The sequence below is a fragment of the Mercenaria mercenaria genome, chromosome 3, assembly GCF_021730395.1.
Source record: "Mercenaria mercenaria strain notata chromosome 3, MADL_Memer_1, whole genome shotgun sequence".
NCBI lineage: Eukaryota > Metazoa > Mollusca > Bivalvia > Venerida > Veneridae > Mercenaria > Mercenaria mercenaria.
Window position 1 is genome coordinate 17,295,302 of NC_069363.1, and position 20,156 is coordinate 17,315,457.

The 20,156-nt window shown below is 37.0% G+C and overlaps 1 protein-coding gene across 1 annotated transcript in view; it reads right to left on the reverse strand.

The window, feature by feature from the left end:
* LOC123525354 (E3 ubiquitin-protein ligase UHRF1-like) overlaps positions 1–20,156 on the reverse strand; it is a 77,693-nt gene that overhangs the window by 31,763 nt on the left and 25,774 nt on the right. Inside the window, exons 7-13 of the mRNA XM_045304329.2 lie at positions 16,444–16,630; positions 16,145–16,268; positions 15,319–15,426; positions 10,969–11,073; positions 5,057–5,163; positions 3,824–3,986; positions 426–563 (exon numbers count right to left, since the gene is read on the reverse strand). Coding sequence (XP_045160264.2) covers positions 426–563; positions 3,824–3,986; positions 5,057–5,163; positions 10,969–11,073; positions 15,319–15,426; positions 16,145–16,268; positions 16,444–16,630 — 932 coding nt within the window. The remainder of the gene's footprint in view (positions 1–425; positions 564–3,823; positions 3,987–5,056; positions 5,164–10,968; positions 11,074–15,318; positions 15,427–16,144; positions 16,269–16,443; positions 16,631–20,156) is intronic.

The window sequence follows — 20,156 nt, forward strand, 5'->3', positions numbered from 1 at the left end:
CCTTATTTCTTTATTAAAGATACAATTGTAATAACAAGACTGACTATACATTTATTCATGTAATAAAACAATTATTGACCTTTTCATAGGTTGATATCGGGTTTTATCAACCCGAAAAGAGTTATATTCACCGAGCCTTTGGCTGGCTCGGTGAATATAACTCTTTTCGGGTTGATAAATCCAGATATCAACCTATGAAAAAGTCGATAATTGTATAATAACTGCTTTGTCAATCACTCTCAAACAATAGCAGTCAAGAAAACAATTACATTTTCTCTCACACATTAAGATACAAAGTGCAAAATTATTAGAAGTGTTCTTCTCATCAACAGCCAAGAAAATTACTGATATAAAAACATTAATGTTTCTTACCCTCACAGAACTCAGCAAATTTTACATGTCATCAATTATATACGTATGTTTACCTGCATGGCCAATCCAAGCTGTTTGGTTCTTTTCTTGCCTTCAGTTGTCCATGGGGCGGGGATTGGGTCATCTCTCTGCATCAGGTAACGCCAAACCAAGAAACCAGACTGACCCTTCTGAGGCCAGTATTTCACTATCTGTATTGAATATATTTCTTTTAAGAATACTTGCGATTGTAACAAGCTAAAATTTATGTCCAACATGCTGAAACTGCAGCAAGCATTTCATTTTTGCTTGGTGGTTGGTTTTAATTTTACTGGGTGTTACATTTGCTACTATTTGTGTCACTATCTCCTCCAGCATAGCTTGTTTTTGTTGTGTTTAACATCACACCAACAAAATAAAAGGTCATATAGGCCTATTAAAGTAGAGCCAGGGACCTTCCCCAAGCCTGCTGGATGACTGTCTCTTATGAAAGATTTTACAACCCAAGCAAGGTTTAGAACCCCGATTGTTCAAGTCAGCGGCCTTAACCACTCAAAAGTGACTCAAATAAGCTACCCTTTGTTCAAAAATCAATGAAATTTAATTACAATGTAGTATAAAGGTATTTAAGCGTGGCATGCTGATTAATCATGGAATAAACAAATCATGAAAAACTGGACAACAGTGTTAATGAAATCTTTCACTGATGAATTTTGATGCCCTTTCATGTCCCCAAAATGAGCTGAATCTATTAAAATTGAACCTCTCAACTGCTATAACATAGGTGTTAAATGTTTTCTAATTGAATGCTATTGTGACAATAAACAGTATCTCAGAATTGTGTACAAAATTACCAAGTTTACTAGAAATATGTTACTGCCAAAAATAAACAAGAGAGCCAAGATGGCCCTAGGTCGCTCACCTGAGAAACATACCAGAACAGTGTAAACATGTTTGCCCTAGTGATTTCATGGAAACAAATATTCTGGCCAAGTTCCATAAGAATTGGACCAAAAATGTGGTCCGAGTTTAAACAAGTATTCTCTTTGATATGACCTAGTGACCTAATTTTTGACCCAGATGACCCATATTCAAACTTGACCAAATTTCATGAAGATCAATTGAAAAATACAGCTTCTATCGCATACACAAGGTTTTTCTTTGATTTGACCTAGTGACCTAGTTTTTAACCCCAGACGACCCATATTCGAACTCGACCTAGATTTCATCAAGGCAATCATTCTGACCAAATTTCATGAAGCTCAATTGAACAAGAGGACCATGATGGTCCTGAATCGCTCACCTATCCCCACATGACCCAGTGTTGAACTGAGTATGACGTCGTTATTTCTATTATTTGACATAGTGACCTAGTTTTTGAGCACATGTGACCTAGATATCATCAAGATAAAAAATTCTGACCAATTTTCATGAAGATCCATTGAAAAATATGGCCTCTAGAGAGGTCACAAGGTTTTTCTATTTTTCGACCTACTGACCTAGTTTTTGACCGCACATGACCCAGTTACGAACCTGACCTAGATATCATCAAGCTGAACATTCTCACCAGTTTTCATGAAGATCCATTGAGAAATATGGCCTCTAGAGAGGTCACAAGGTTTTTCTATCTTTAGACCTACTGACCTAGTTTTTGACCCCACGTGACCCAGTTTCAAAACTGACCTAGATATCATCAAGGTAAACATTCTGACCAATATTCATGAAGATCTCATAAAAAATATGGCCTCTAGAGAGGTCACAAGGATTTTCTATTTTTAGATCTACTGACCTATTTTTTAACCCCACGTGACCCAGTTTCAAACCTGATCTAGATATCATCAAGGTGAACATTCTGACCAATTTTCCTGAAAATCCATTGAAAAATATGGCCTCTAGAGAGGTCACAAGGTTTTTCTATTTTTAGACCTACTGACCTAGTTTTTGACCGCATGTGATCCAGTTTCGAACTTGACCTAGATATCATCAAGGTGAACATTCTGACCAATTTTCATGAAGATCCATTGAGAAATATGGCCTCTAGAGAGGTCACAAGGTTTTTCTATTTTTAGACCTACTGACCTAGTTTTTGATCCAACATGACCCAGTATCGAACTTAACCTAGATATCATCAAGGTGAACATTCTGTCCAATATTCATGAAGATCTCATGAAAAATATGGCCTCTAGAGAGGTCACAAGGTTTTTCTATTTTTAGATCTACTGACCTAGTTTTTACCCCACATGACCCAGTTTCGAACTTGACCTAGATATCATCAAGGTGAACATTCTGACCAATTTTCATGAAGATCCACTGAGAAATATGGCCTCTAGAGAGGTCAAAAGGTTTTTTCTATTTTTTGACTAATGACCTAGTTTTTGACCCCACGTGACCCAGTTTCAAACTTGACCTAGATATCATCAAGGTGAACATTCTGACCAATATTCATGAAGATCTCATGAAAAATATGGCCTCTAGAGAGGTCACAAGGTTTTTCTATTTTTAGACCTACTGACCTAGTTTTCGACCCTACGTGACCCAGTTTCGAACTTGACCTAGATATCATCAAGGTGAACATTCTGACCAATTTTCATGAAGATCTTGTGAAATATATGGCCTCTAGAGAGGTCACAAGGTTTTTCTATTTTTAGACCTACTGACCTAGTTTTTGATGGCACGTGACCCAGTTTCGAACTTGACCTAGATATCATCAAGGTGAACATTCTGACCAACTTTCATAAAGATCCCATGAAAAATGTGACCTCTTAGAGTGGTCACAAGCAAAAGTTTACGGACGGACGGACGCACGCACGAACGGACGGACGACGGACGCCGCGCTATCACAAAAGCTCACCTTGTCACTTTGTGACAGGTGAGCTAAAAATACAGCCTCTATCGCATACACAAGGTTTTTCTTTGATTTGACCTAGTCACTAAGTTTTTGACCCCAGATGACCCATATTCAAACTAGACCTAGATTTTATCAAGGCAATCATTCTGACCAAATTTCATGAAGATCAATTGAAAAATACAGCCTCTATTGCATACACAAGGGTTTTCTTTGATTTGACCTAGTGACCTAGTTTTTGACCCCAGATCACCCATTTTCGAACTTCGAATTTCATCAAGGTTATCATTCTGACCAAATTTCATGAAGATTAGTTGAAAAATACAGCCTCTATCGCATACACAAGTTAAATGTTGATGGACGACAGACGCCGGACATCAAGCGCTCACAGCAACTCAACTGAGCATTGCTCAGGTGAGCTAAGAAGTACAGCTTCTTCATCAAGTTTGGCCAGAATTGTTACATCATTTTTAACATGACTAATCAACGACCAGATATTTTATTTGTACTGATTAATAAATGCTGAAAGCTTGACTGATTCCTAACACTACTATTTAAAGTCTTTGCAATAAAAGACAATCTAAAGGACAAGACTCAGCAAATACAAGCTAGAATAATAAATCAAACCTTGTATATGCCATCATATCTATTCCCCTCATCTGGTGCATATTCTGAATGTTTAGCTAGCTTACAATTTCGCACTACTCTCACAGGTTTGCCTTTCCTCCAATCTTTCGATGTCGCTCCATTTTTAGCATCTATTGGTGCATTGCAATTTATAGCCAGAGCTCTGAGAAATAAAAATAACAAGAGCTGTCACTATTGGTGACAAATGCCTCCGACCGAAGTGTGCCAAAGAACGCTACAGTTGTCTGCACAAAATATGCCAGAACAGTTTAGGTATGAATCATTTTGTGACCTTGACATGGGAGACCCAGGTCATAAGCTTGACATACCTTTTCAATATGGTTAACATCTGTGTCAAATTATTTTCAAATCCCTTGATAAATGGCAGAGTTATGGACCAGACATGAAAAAGACCATGTTAACCTTCAATTTTAATTGTGACCTTGACCTTGGAGCTAGGGGTCTAAGTATTGTGCATGACATTATAGGGAACATTTATGCCATGTAATTTTAAAATCCCTTCATCTATGGCAAGAGTTATGGACCGGGCAAGAAACAGACCATGTTAACTTTTAACCTCTATGTGTGACCCTGACCTTAGAGCTAGGGGTCTGGATCTTGCGCATGACACACTGTCTCATTATGGGGAATATTTATGGCAAGTCATTTCAAAATCCCTTGATTAATGGCAGAGTAATGAACCAGACACCTGTTAACCATTGAAACATTTATGCAAAGTTATTTCAAAATCCCTTCATGGATGGCAGTTATGGACCGGACATGAAACAGACCGTTAACCTTTGACCGCTGTGACCTTGACCTTTGAGCAAGGGGTCTGGGTCTTGCACATGACACGTCGTATTATGGTGAACATTTATGTAAAGTTATTTCAAAAATCCCTTTATGTATGGCAGAGTTATAGCCTGGACAAGAATTTACATGGACACACACATGGCCAGTGTGATTTTAATATGCCTACCTTCGGGGGCATAAAAATGCCTCTGTTTCAAGTCCATAATTCCATTACCAAGTATTTAGAGAAACACAATAATAATCCAACTTTAGCTTTTACATCAACATAAATGAAAACCTGAGTGGAACGGCACCCTTCATGAAGAAGTCAGTCAGAATCTACAAGCTCATGCTAAAAATATGATTTCATTTCTTCAAGTGCTCACCAATAGGCTTGACCTTCCTTCAACTTTGAAATGGAAACAGAGTAATTTTTCTCACCTGTTCATCCTGGTTAGAGTTTGATCACATGACTGTTCTGCTGTCCGTTTGTTCCCTGACAAGTCACGTCCTCCACTACCAGTATAGAAGAATGATTCACCATTATCCTTGAGAAAAATGAACATGTTTTCAGATACACTTTTAACACAAAAATTCATATTAACAACTTTCCCAAATTGCTTTCTTTTTAAAACTGCGAAGTTTTAGCGTTGTTTTGCTTAGAACTGTGAAATGAAAAGTGTGAACTGATGACAGCTGTGAAAACAAAAGCTGTCTCCATAGGATGACACATGCCCCCGATGGCACTTTGAATGAATAGTTACGGCCAATGTTAGAGTTTAGGACCTTTGACCTACGGAGCTGGGTCTTGCGCGCGACACATCGTCTTACTGTGTCACACATTCATGCATAGTTATTTTAAAATCCATGCATGAATGACAAAGATATGGACCGGACATGCCTATCAATACCCTATCCTTTAATGTCTAAGTGTGACCTTGACCTTTGAGCTACGAACCTGGGTCTTGCGCACGACACGTCGTCTTACTGTGGAACACATTCATGCAACGTTATTTGAAAATCCATCCATCGATGACAAAGATATGGGCCGGACACGCCCATCAATGCACTATCCTTTAATGTCTAAGTGCAGGGCTTTTTCACCCTATCTCACGAGGCCGATATTCGGCCCCATTCCCAATGCCAAATATGCTGTATTTTTCCCAATATGGAGCAAAAAATTCCCAATCCAATGAAAAATTTCCCAACTGAAATCAGTTACTTTCTGTTTTTCAATAAAAATTCTAGCACAATTAGTTGTGTTTGCCAAGTAAATCCAACAAAATGTTGGAAAAACCAGCTCATTTCTATTTTTAGTAATATGACGTCTGCAACCTCGGCAAAAAATAATTACAAGATTTTACAAAAGAAATGTATGATTTGTATGCAAAAACCTCTTAAAATGCATAAAAACACAAATATTAATTGAATAATGTACCCAAAACATGTTGACAGGTAATTCTTATACCATTAAAATCAATTGTCACATATTTTCGCGACCCAGTTTTTACACTCGAAAATACACCACTTTGCCATTCTACTTTTTGGATAATTTCAGTTATAACTTTGGTGAAAACAAACTGTAAACAAAAGCATGACAAATAAAGAGTTACTGTATTTTTATGCAATATTGGAACACAATCCTGAAAAAAAATAATTCTCAAAATTTCACAAGGGGATACTGTCTACCAGTAAAATTTGAAACTGAAGATTTAAAGTAATATATATTAATTAAAAGCTCTATATAAACACTTAATTTGTCAGTATATTTTCCCAAATTCGACAATTTACCGCGTTAAAAATTCCCAATATGACCAGGGGCCTTTTTCCCAAAACCTCCTGAAAAAGCCCTTAAGTGTGACCTTGACCTTTGAGCTACGGACCTGGGTCTTGCGCACGACAGGTCGTCTTACTGTGGTACACATTCATGCCAACTTATTCGAAAATCCATCCATCGATGACAAAGATATGGACTGGACACGCCCATCAATGCACTATCCTTTAATGTCTAAGTGTGACCTTGACCTTTGAGCTACGGACCTGGGTCTTGCGTGCGACACGTCGTCTTACTGTGGTACACATTCATGCCAAGTAATTCGAAAATCCATCCATCGATGACAAAGATATGGACCGGACACGAAAATTGCGACCGACAGACCGACGGTTCAAAAACTATATGCCTCCCTTCGGGGGCATAAAAAAAAACAATTGTACAATATTTAACATAAGCATTATTCAGCATGGAAATTACCTATGCTTTTCGACCCATACAGCTGCTATGGAGCAATTTTATGTTTTGAAGCTGTTTTTGCCTTGTGAAGCACATTTGTCTTTAAAACTGTATTATCTTTTTAACAAAACCTTGTCAGACTAGCAAATATGCCCTATTTTTCACTAGTGATCCACTGGATCAAAATGGAACATTCATTTACAGTGACTGTAAAACATTATTATTAGGGATGGCAACGAATATTCGTTCAGGACACGATTATTCGAATACAGTTTCGCTATTCGAATATTTGGAAAAAATATAATACCATAAGAAATAAATAAAAGCCAAATAAAAGAACCAAATGGTCGTTTATCTAATTTGCCAAAATCCGCTTTCATTATAAATACGCGCGAAAATGGCTTCTGTCGCTGTCAGACGTTTCATTTTGTATATTAGCGTGCCAAGATTGTACATCGCTATGGTGACGACATCGTACCCTGTAGTAAGTACCGCTAATTACTTACATTTAGAAAATTTTGCTGGTCCCAAACTGATGTTAATCCGTTAAATATCGCCTTGTTTTCGGTAGGTGCGAACCGCATGTAATTAAAAATCACCAGAAAGCGCTTGAACTAATGACTCGGATTTCAATTAAAGTCGATAAAAGATGTATTTGAATAAAAAAAAATGCCGGAAAGTGTTGAAAACAAGTCAAATGTGATGAATATTAATTTTCATGTAAAACGGATCACCCACTTGATAATAAATGCATTTCGTATGGTAAAATTAGTAGAATTTACTCAATATTCAGACAAAGAGTAAAGTTACGCAAAATATATCTTTCAGTAGAAGCCCCCACCCCACAGTCTAAAGCACCACGTTTAATTGAAAATATTGTTCACACTATAACGTGAAACTTCTGTCAAAATGAAAGTGATGCCGCCTGTCCTTTTAAAGTATTTCACGCGATCATCTGATAGGAAGTCAGTTACGTGTGATATGTGTGGAGAGAACCTTAATTACTGGAGGGCTACATCCATGTAAACAAGACTTAGAGCTGTCGGAGGACAGCAACGCTCGACTATTCAACAGCCTTGTCGACTGAATGAATACAAAAGTCGAAAAAGGGGCATAATTTAAAAAAAGCAAAATAGGGTTATGGAACCTGCATAGTGCTTATCAGCTCATGACAGTGGACAAGTGTGTGAAGTTTCAATCCATTCCCATTAGAGGGTACTGAGATACCAGCTTACATATAAGAATTTAACGCAAAACTCCTTAATTTAAAAAGGTGCATTATTTTGTAAAATGCAAAGTTGAGTTATTGACCCTTTGCACTGCATGTCATATCATGACAGTGAACAAGTGTGTGAAGTTTCAATCCTTTCCCATTAGTGGATACTGAGATACCAGCTTACATACAAAACCTTAACCAAAAAATTCTAAGTCGAAAAAGGGGCATAATTTTGTAAAAAAGCAAAATAGAGTTATGGACCTGTGCAATGTGTGTCAGTTTATCACAGTGAATAAGTGTGTGAAGTTTCAATCCATTCCCACAAGTGGTTACTGAGATACCAGCTTACATACAAAACCTTAACCAAAAATTTCTAAGTCGAAAAAGGGGCATAATTTTGTAAAAAAGCAAAATAGAGTTATGGGACCTGTGCAGTGTAAGTCAGTTTATCACAGTGAATAAGTGTGTGAAGTTTCAATCCATTCCCACATGTGGTTACTGAGATACCAGCTTACATACAAAACCTTAACCAAAAATTTCTAAGTCGAAAAAGGGGCATAATTTTGTAAAAAAGCAGAATAGAGTTATGGGACCTGTGCAATGTAAGTCAGTTTACCACAGTGAATAAGTGTGTGAAGTTTCAATCCATTCCCACATGTGGTTGCTGAGATACCAGCTTACATACAAAACTTAACCAAATCGGGACGCGGACGCGGACGCCGACGCATGGGCGAGTCCAATAGCTCTACTATTCTATGAATAGTCGAGCTAAAAATAAATAAAACCTAAATAAATTATATGTAATGAAGGCAGATAACAAATATTTTATATTCAAAAAGATGAACAAGCGATGAGAATGATTAGTCAGTCTTAATTCGTCAATGTCTGAGTTACTTCCGGTGTAAACGAAAGCAGAATTAATGCAGATCGCTGCTTAGGGTATGATGAATTCTTAAGATTTTGATTTGATTTGTTGATCATTTGATGACTGAATATTCGTTCGGAAGGTTGACCAAATATTCGAATACCAAAATTACTATTCGTTGCCATCCTTAATTATTATTGACAGATAATTTCACTGTCACATATATAAACTAGAAATGTGTCACAGACACGGATGCCTCTGCAACATGAGAAAGGTCACAGGCATAAATTATTTATAGTAACAACTAAGGGAAGTTAATCTTAAAAAAAAAATTCCCAAGTCCACACAAAAATCCTTACCAGGTAGAGATAGGTTAAAATACTTCTAAAAATTGGATGTAACATGCTTGTTGTACTAAAGAAAAGTGGTCTTGTTTTTTCCCTACAACCAGTAATAAACAAGAGCTCCGCCAAGGGGGCCATTATACGCAGTTACATCATAGGATGGGAGCAAAATTTAAAGAACTTGGAGTGTGAAGCCCAATGGACAGGAACAACAAAGGGAAGAAATTCCAAAAAAATTCTAAGTCCACAAAAAATCCTTACCAGGTAAAGGTATGTCAAAATACACCTAACAAGAGCTGTCCGTAAGACAGCGCGCTCGACTTTTCTCAGTGCTTGACTCTGAATTAGAGCTTTGCCAGTAAAAAAAATCCAAGTTAAAAAGGGATATAACTCTGTCAAAATTCAAACAGAGTTATGGAAATTGTGTCTCCTGGTGTAGACTTTGATAGAAAATAACTATTTTGAGTTTCAAGTCAAAGGATATTTGACTTTATAAAAAACTTTAACCAAAAATTCTAAGTTTAAAAGGGGCATAATTCTGTCAAAATTTCAAACAGAGTTATGGGAATTATGTCTCCTGGTGTAGACTTTGATAGAAAACATTTATTTTGAGTTTCAGGTCAAAAGTTAATAGTAACCAAGATATTTGACTTTACCAAAAATTTAACAAAAAATTCCAAGTTAAAAAGGGACATAATTCTGTCAAAATTCAAATCAGAGTTATGGGAATTGTGAATCCTGGTGTAGACTTTGATAGTAAATAACTATTTTGAGTTTCAAGTCAAAAGCTTTAATAGTAACAGAGATATTTGACTTATCAATTTTTTTTTTTTAAATTCTAAGTTAAAAAGGGGCATAATTCTGTCAAAATTCAAATCAGGGTTATGGGGATTGTTTCTTCTGGTGTAGAGTTTGATAGTATAAAATTATGTTCAGAGTTACGGAAATTGTGTCTCCTGGTGTAGACTTTGATAGTAAATAACTATTCTGAGTTTCAAGTCAAAAGCTTTGAAAGTAACAGAGATATTTGACTTTATCAAAAACTTTAACCAAAAAGTTCTAAGTTAAAATTCAAACAGAGTTATGTGGATTGTTTTTCCCGGTGTAGACTTTAATAGTTAATAACTATTCTAAGTTTCAATTCAAAGGCTTTGATGGTAACAGAGACATTTGACTTTATCAAAAACTTTAACCAAAAATTCTAAGTTTAAAAGGGGCCTAACTAGTATTTTAAGTTTCAAGTCAATAGCTTTGATAGTAACAGAGATATCTGACTTTATCAAAAACTTTAACCAACGACAACGGCGACGCTGGGGTGAGTGCAATAGCTCTACTTTTTCTTCAAAAAGTCGTGTACGAGGAGCTGTGTTCAATAAATGCTTGATGCCCCCGGTGGCATCCTTGTCAATAGATTATGCACCTTATGGTTCAGGTAACTCTAAGTCCAAAATGAGGTCAAGGCCAAGGTCAAATTGAGGTCAGGTGATGTCTGAAGATGAGGAATGGTCACAGGTTACATCTGCATTAGTATCAAGTCATTCTAGTAAGGGGTATTGATGCTAGACGAAACAGTCCCATTTGCTTAACCTCGTACGGACGGACGAATGGACAGGACAATCACTACATGCCTCCTGCAGTAGATGCCGGGGGCGTAAAAACTATCCAGTCAAAATATTATCCCACTTTCTGTTAACTTACAGTATCATCTTCATAACCTCCTGATAGCACAATGGAATACGCTCCTTCCTTCTCCCTGCCTGCTATACCTGCTACATGTGGTCTGTGTACACCTGCTTCACTCACCTACAAAACATTGCAGCATAAATTTCTGAAGTATCAACTTAAGCATGTATGTTGCCATACAGATATTACATGTAAATGTCAATACAGCTGTAATGCTATGTAGATGATGTACGTGCCAATGTAGTTAAAATACTATACAGATGATGTACACTGGCAGTACAGTTCAAATAGGTCTATAGTTGACCATACCTGTTCCTATATTGATGACATATAGTTCTAATGCAAGAACAAAATTGTAATTTTAAACACAGGTAAACCAAAACAAGAGGGCCATGAAGGCCCTGTATCGCTCACCTGACCTATTGACCTAAAGACCATCAAGATTAACATTCTGACCAAGTTTCATTAAGATATGGTATAAATGTGGTCTCTAAAGTGTAAACCAGCTTTTCTTTTGATTTGACTTAGTGACCTATTTTTTGACCTGACATGACCCAGATTGAAAATGGATCTTGAAATCATCAAGATTACCATTCTGACAAAGTTTCATGAAGATACAGTCATAAATGTGGCCTCTAGAGTGTTAACAAGCTTTTCCTTTGATTTGACCTAGTGACCTAGTTTTTGACCCTACCTGACCCAGATTTAAATTTGACCTATAGATCATCAAAATTAACATTCTGACCTAGTTTCATTAACATATGGTCATAAATGTGGCCTCTACAGTGCAAACTAGCTTTTCCTTTGATTTGATCTGGTGACCTAGTTTTTGATCCTACATGACCCAGGTTCAAACTGTACCTTGAGAATATCAAGATTACCATTTTGACCAAGTTTCATAAAGATAGAGTCATAAATGAGGCCTCTAAAGTGTTAACAAGCTTTACCTTTGATTTGACTCGGTGACCTAGTTTTTGAACTGACATGACCCAGGTTCGAACTTGACCTAAAGATTATCAAGATTAACATTCTGACTAAGTTTCATAAAGATACAGTCATAAATGTGACCTCTAGAGTGTTAACAAGCTTTTCCTTTGATTTGACCTATTGACCTAGTTTTTGACCCCACCTGACCCAGATTCAAACTTGACCTATACAGCCTCAAGACTAACATTCTGACCAAGTTTCATTAAGATATGGTCATAAATGTGGCCTTTACAGTGTAAACTAACTTTTCCTTTGATTTGACCTGGTGACCTAATTTTTTATCATACATGACCCAGATTCAAACTGGACCTTGAGATCATCTAAATTATCATTCTGTCCAAGTTTCATAAAGATACATCATAAATGTGGCCTCTACAGTGTTAACAAGCTTTTCCATTGATTTGACCAGGTGACCTAGTTTTTGACCCAAGATGACCCAATATCAAACTTGTCCAAGACTTTATTTAGGGGACTATTCTTACCAAGTTTCATTAAGATTGGGCCCAAATTGTGACCTCTAGAGTGTTAACAAGTTTTTTCTTTGATTTGACCTGGTGACCTAGTTTCTGACCCCAGATGACCCAATATCGAACTCGTCCAAGATTTTATTGAGGGTTACATTCTGACCAAGTCTCATTAAGATTGGGCCAAAAATGTATCCTCTAGAGTGTTAACAAGCTTTTCCTTTGATTTGACCTGGTGACCTAGTTTTTAACCCCAGATGACTAAATATCAAACTCGTCCAAGATTTTATCGAGGGTAACATTCTGACCAAGTTTCATTAAGATTGGCTCAAATTTGTGACCTCTTGAGTGTTAACAGTCAAATTGTTGACGCAAACGGATACAGGGTGATCACTAAAGCAAAATCTAACTAGAATGTGTTTGTAGGACATAAGGTGTGCCCCCACTGGTATATTTGTCACAAATAAGGTGCAATCATTCAAACGCTTGCAGTCTTAATGGGGTATAGCCTCAACAAACATTTTATATAAAGGATTCATTATTCTAGGCCACAACTTTCTGAGCTATGAGCATCACAAACAAAAAATTCACTACTTTGGCTATTTCAACGGCCGTAACTCTGTAATTAATGCTAAAATTTAAAGAAGAATACCAAGTGTGCAAGTTCACATTATGATAAAGACTCATGCAAGGTTTCATAAATTTACATCAAATACTCTTTGAGCTAGGCACATCATTAGGGGACAGATTTTTTTCCAGCCGTTTTTATAGCAGTTATTCGACTATATTCCCAATGCCAAAAAGTATGTATTTTTTCCCCAAAATGAATGCAAAAATTCCCAATATACATTCTAAAAAACAAGAGGACCATGATGGTCCTGAATCGCTCACCTATCTCCACATGACCCAGTGTTCAACTGAGTATGACATCGTTATTTCTATTATTTGACATAGTGACCTAGTTTTTGAGCACATGTGACCTAGATATCATCAAGATAAAAAATTCTGACCAATTTTCATGAAGATCCATTGAAAAACATGGCCTCTAGAGAGGTCACAAGGTTTTTCTATTATTTGACCTAATGACCTAGTTTTTGAAGGCACGTGACCCACTTTTAAACTTGACCTAGATATCATCAAGGTGAACATTCTCACCAATTTTCATGAAGATCTCGTGAAAAATATGGCCTCTAGAGAGGTCACAAGGTTTTTCTATTTTTCGACCTACTGACCTAGTTTTTGACCGCACATGACCCAGTTACCAACCTGACCTAGATATCATCAAGCTGAACATTCTCACCAATTTTCATGAAGATCCATTGAGAAATATGGCCTCTAGAGAGGTCACAAGGTTTTTTCTATTTTTAGACCTACTGACCTAGTTTTTAACCCCACGTGACCCAGTTTTGATTCTGACTTAGATATCATCAAGATGAACATTCTGACCAATATTCATGAAGATCTCATGAAAAATATGGCCTCTAGAGAGGTCACAAGGATTGTTCTATTTTTAGATCTACTGACCTAGTTTTTAACCCCACGTGACCCAGTTTCGAACTTGACCTAGATATCTTCAAGGTAAACATTCTGACCAATTTTCATGAAGATCCATTGAAAAATATTGCCTCTAGAGAGGTCACAAGGTTTTCCTATTTTTAGACCTACTGACCTAGTTTTTGAAGGCACGTGACCCACTTTTAAACTTGACCTAGATATCATCAAGGTGAACATTCTCACCAATTTTCATGAAGATCTCGTGAAAAATATGGCCACTAGAGAGGTCACAAGGTTTTTCTATTTTTAGATCTACTGACCTAGTTTTTGACCCCACATGACCCAGTTTCGAACTTGACCTAGATATCATCAAGGTGAACATTCTGACCAATATTCATGAAGATCTCATGAAAAATATGGCCTCTAGAGTGGTCACAAGCAAAAGTTTACGGACGCACGGACGGACGACGGACACCGCGCGATCACAAAAGCTCACCTTGTCACTTTGTGACAGGTGAGCTAAAAATTTCATCAAAATTGCACAAACATTGACCAAATTATGGACAATTTTGTAATGGAAGTATGTTAAAGAGGTTGAACAATTTGAAAAAAGTGTATGAGAAAGTGCTTAAACACATCTTTACTATATCCTATGGGACAAAATATTTCCCAATTTGGAACATTTACGCATCAAAACTCCCAATTTTGGGGGTATAGGCTATGTTCCAAAATTTGCTAGAAAAAACCCTGGGGGAAAATGTGCATTTTTAACTACTTCAGGGTCCATAACTTTAGAATTATGGGGTGGAGCCAGAAGAAAAATAGGAGGTGCTCAAGTTTATTTCATGATAAAGACTAGTGCAAGATTTCATCAATTAATATATACTTTTTGAGCTGGGCACATCACGAGGTGAAAATCTGCATTTTTTACTATTTCAGGGGCCATAACTAGAAATAAGGGGTGGAGGCAGACGAAAAATAGGAGGTGTGCAAGTTCATATCATGATAAAGATGTATACAAGGTTTTATTAATTTATATGAAATACTTTTGAGCTGAGAGTGTCGTAAGGTGAAAATATGCATTTTTTACTATTTCAGGGGCCATAACTCTGGAAATAGGGGGCAGAGCCAGATGAAAAGTAGAAGGTGCCAAGTTCATATCATGATTAAGACTCAGGCAAGGTTTCATCAATTTATATCTATTATTTTTTAGCTAGGCGCATCACAAACTGTTTTCGGACGGACACAAGTCCGGACGCATGCATGCACTGCAAGACCAAATCTATATACCCCTCCACTCAGTGTTGGGGGCACAAAAAGCCTGCACAAATATTTAAAGGTATTTCTTTTTATAGCACCATGTAATTTTATGCTTTAATTAACTAATTATATTAACAGCCTCGTAGAAACAAGAACATACCTGTACCCTGAACTTCCACATAGTTCCCACCTCTACTCCTGGTATTGGACCAAAATGATTCATTGGTACCACAGTGCAGACTTTCTGTCGACCTACACAAGCCATACCCTGAAATCATTAATTAGATATATCCTACATAGTTCGGTGTTGATTCAGTGTGGTTTTTCAACAGTATTTCATTATAAAACGGCAGACAATTAACCTAGCCGGTGTTCCTGGATTCTGTACTAGTACTAACCTGTTCTCTGCAAGTAAATGCCAACCTCTCCATGACGCAGAGGTGGATGACGAATTGACTTTTGGCAAAAAGGCTATTTGTAGTTTATAATCAGTATGTAAAGTTGCAATTTACTTGTTTTTTTGTGGTTTTCAATTTTATATTATGGTAAATAATTCCAGTAAAGCATAAAGGTAGAGCAAGGGCATTGCAGACAAAGTTTTGTGAATTACACAAACATAGTTACATTTAAAGCAACAAAACAATGTCACTGCAGACTAAGTTTGGTGAATTACACAAAGATAGTTACATTTAAAGCAACAAAACAATGTCACTTACATTTAAAGCAACAAAACAATGTCACTGCAGACTAAGTTTGGTGAATTACACAAAGATAGTTACATTTAAAGCAACAAAACAATGTCACTGCAGACTAAGTTTGGGGAATTACACAAAGATAGTTACATTTAAAGCAATAAAACAATGTCACTGCAGACTAAGTTTGGGGGAATTACACAAACAGAATAAAGCAACAGAACAAGCCCAAGCAGTAACAGCTAATGAACCTGTACAATAGTCCAGTTATAGCTGTAATTATCAACAACTTACCCTTCCCCAATCTCTGCTACTATTTCCCTGTTGTGAAGCCATCTTAGATTTCTTTTTACTTTCCTTGAGTTTTTCCCCGGCCTTTACAATTTCAGAGTCATCCAATTTACATTTTGGACAATACCTATAACAGAGTTGTCAACAAACATTATTTGCTATTTTATTTCACTAAGGTAGTATTACAGACAGAAATTTCCACATCAGCTAAGTCTTTTATTATATATTCTTCTTTAAACCTGAAAGGATCTGTACCGACTGCCTTCGCATTCAAATATATATAAAAAAACTTTTAGATTTACCATTCATCTTCTGCAGGAATTTTGTCTAATGGGGGGTCCATACACTGTAAGTGATAGGCCTTGTTACATTCATCACATATGATTTGTCTCTCAGGTTCATGTTTACCACCACATACACAACATGCACAGTGTTTACATTTCCTTTTTGGGTTGTCTAGGCAGTGATCACAGTCTGGCTTGTTCGTTCCTGAAATAATATAAATCTTTAACCTTTACTTGTAATCACAGCATCTTTAACATGCTGGTTCACTCAAGACCCTCAGCCTACATGTGTATTTAAAGTTGCAAACATGGAAAAACCTGAAACTTGACTGACTGCAGTGGATGAAAAACATACTTTATTATTTTTTTTTGGTCATCTGAATGCTGTTTTATTGCTTTTTTTCTCAGAGTTTTCTTCAACTATTTGCCACATTACGTTCCCAAGGAAATTCCTATTCCTTCACCTATTCCAATCTCCATTGGTACATATCTGTTTCTAACCCCCCTAAATTTATCCACATTTAAAAATGTCTTTTGACTCATTTTTCTTGAATCATCTGCAAATTTTTAAATTACAGGAGTTGGACAGAGCAGCATCCCTTTGCACATCTATTTCCTGTACCTTACCACTTTTCTTGCAACCAATTTCCTACAAAGTACTTGATTTATAGTGATTCCTTTGAATGAAAAAAAAAAAGCCCTGTATATTTTTACATGCAACACTGTGAAGCTCCCTATGAAGGACAACTGACATCCCCATTACCATGCTCTCTATCACCCCTTACCCAAATTACCTTTCAACAGATCTACATAATCTGCGACAAAAAACCAAGTCAACAAGAGGGCCATGATGGCCCTATATCGCTCACCTGAGTTAAGTTGCTTGCTGGAACAAATTTCTTTGCTAAAGCCTTAATCAAAGGCCTGAATGGCCTGAGTCGGCTAATGATTGATGTACTGACAGTATAGTCTACCAGTTTCAGTTTGTTTTTAGTTTTTTTTCTTAAAATTTCATAACACAGCTCGATATTTACCCAAAATATTATATCCGGATACGATTACACTTTTCTCCAGTTTGAACAATATATTTTACAAATTGTGATGATACGAAGACATTTAGCAGAAATTGGCAGTATTTGACATTGAAGTTTATGGTTAAATTACCTCTTATTTAAATCTTTTCATAAAAAAGTTGTTTCGTTTCGCCAAACATAGACGATCTACTTTCGATTTCAAAAACTACAAGAAAATACAATTTAATGTTTCGCCGATTTGTTTAATTCTCAAAAAATAAGAATTAAAATCATTTTTAATATCTGTAGTAACTAAACAAACCAGTAAGAGCTTCTTCTTCCGATAATTTATCCGTTTACTGACTGCAAAATTCATGTGTGTGTGTAGAAACCCACGCAAAGTTTATAGAAATCATACGATGCGTGTATACGTTCAATGTGGGAGAATTAAGGCTGATCGGGATCGGCTATGTTACCTAACGCATCCAGACGATTCAGATTTTGTTTTTAAAAAAGCATTGTGTGCATTTCTGTAATTTTATATACGTTTTTATACGCTTAGAAATTATTAGACATGCGTATTTGCATTATTTCTATACGTAATATATGCTAATACGCATCTTATCTGGAGCCCTGTGGAACTATTTTTTGTCATTGGATGTTACGCAAGCTTTGTAAGCCTGCGCAATTCATAAAATGCACATTTATGCTTAATGAGTTACATTGGAGTACTGCACAATTACAAGTCATAAATATGACAGATTACATCGTATATTGGTCATAGCAAAGGGAATTCACACAACTTAACTTTATTCATGCAGTGAACTATTTGAAGTTTGAGAAATCTAATGGAACTACATCCCTTCACTGTGTTATTTGGTCCATTTAGACTTAGAGAATCGCTGGATAGCAAGGACTCGTCAAAACGATTTCATCGTTTAGCCGACTAAAAAACAAGTAGGTCAGTAGGTCATATTCACAGTCACTGAGTCAGTTTTCAGATTAGTGTGCAAAACTGTACATGTCGTCCAAATTTCCAAGGCTGTACCTTAACAAGAAGCTGCGTTCAATAAACGCTTAATGCCCCCGGTGGCATCCTTGTTGATACAAAGCAACCTAAGTCCAAAACGAGGCCAAGTTCAAGGTCAAACTGAAGTTAAGTGATGTCTGAAGATGAGGAATGGTCACAGGTTACATCTGTATTAGTATCAAGTCATTCTAGTAAGGGGTATTGATGCGAGACGAAATGGTCCCATTTGGTTAACCTCACACGGACGGATGGACGAACGAACGAATGGACAGGACAATCACTATATGCCTCAGTAGATGTGACCCATGGGGCAGGGCCTCTTTTCACCTCTGGGGCATATTTCGAACAATCTTGTTAGAGATCAACTAGGCAATGATACATACAAAATATCAAAGGCATAGGCCTTGGACTTTCAAGACAAGATTTTTGATGTCTTTTTCCTATACAAGTCTATGTAAAACTTGGGACACCCAGGGTAGGGCCTCTTTCACCACAGGGGCATAATTTGAACAATTTTGGTAGTAGACCAGTAGGCACTGCAACATACCAAATATCAAAAGCATAGGCCTTGCAGTTACAGGGAAGAAGATTTTTAAAGTTTTTTCTATATATGTCTATGTAAAACTAGGGAACCCCGTGGCAAGGCCTCTTCTCACCCCAGGGGAATAATTTGAACAATCTTGGTAGAGGACCACTAGATGATACTACATACTAAATATCAAAGCCCTAGGCCTTATGGTTTTGGACAAGAAGATTTTCAAGGTTTTTCCCTAATATGTCTATATAAATCATGTGACCCCGGGGCAGGGCCATATTTGACCCTAGGGGGATAATTTGAACAATCTTGGTAGAGGCCCACTAGATGATGCAACATACCAAATATCAAAGCCCTAGGCCTTGTGGTCTTGAACAAGAAGATTTTTAAAGTTTTTCATTTCGGTTGCCATGGCAACCAGAGTTCTGTACAGAATTCAGTTCTTTAAACAATTTTTAAAGACCATCCAAGGATCATCCCTGTGAAGTTTCATCAAAATTGGCTTGGTGGTTTAGGAGATGATGTTTAAAGGAAAGTGTGGACGGACGCCAGCCGGCCGGCCAGACGACAGACAGTGAGTGATCACAATAGCTCACAAGAGCTTAAAACCAACATTCCAGAATAAACCGGAAAATTGCCTTATAAAACATCAAGAGCTGTTAGCAGGTGAATGAACTCAACTATTCGGAAATGTTTACCAAGATGTTATTTATGCAGGATATAAGTGTGAAAAATGTAAGGATGTAATTTCTTATACATAAGATTTTTTTAGGGGGAGTGGGGCAGAGAGTGGAAGGAGGAAATGAGACACAAAGCATGAAGATGTATTTTTTGGATGTGTTGTGTGGTGGGGAGAGGGGAGCTAGTGACCTTGAACTTTAGGGATACCCGACTCTAAAACTATCAATCAGATACCTGCCATTTATCAAGATCAAGCTTTTAAAAAAGAATATAGACGGCAACAGGTGCAGTAATTAAGATATAGCAAAATTGACCTGCAGTCAAAGTTAATTTTCAGAACAGCAGGCCTTCAGACCAGCAGACAATCATCAACTCTAGATCATTTCAGGCAGGGGTAGGCACTTTGATAAAACCATCAACCTTCAGCAAGCCATCTTCTTAAAGGACAACCACAGCAAGATCCACAGAGGTC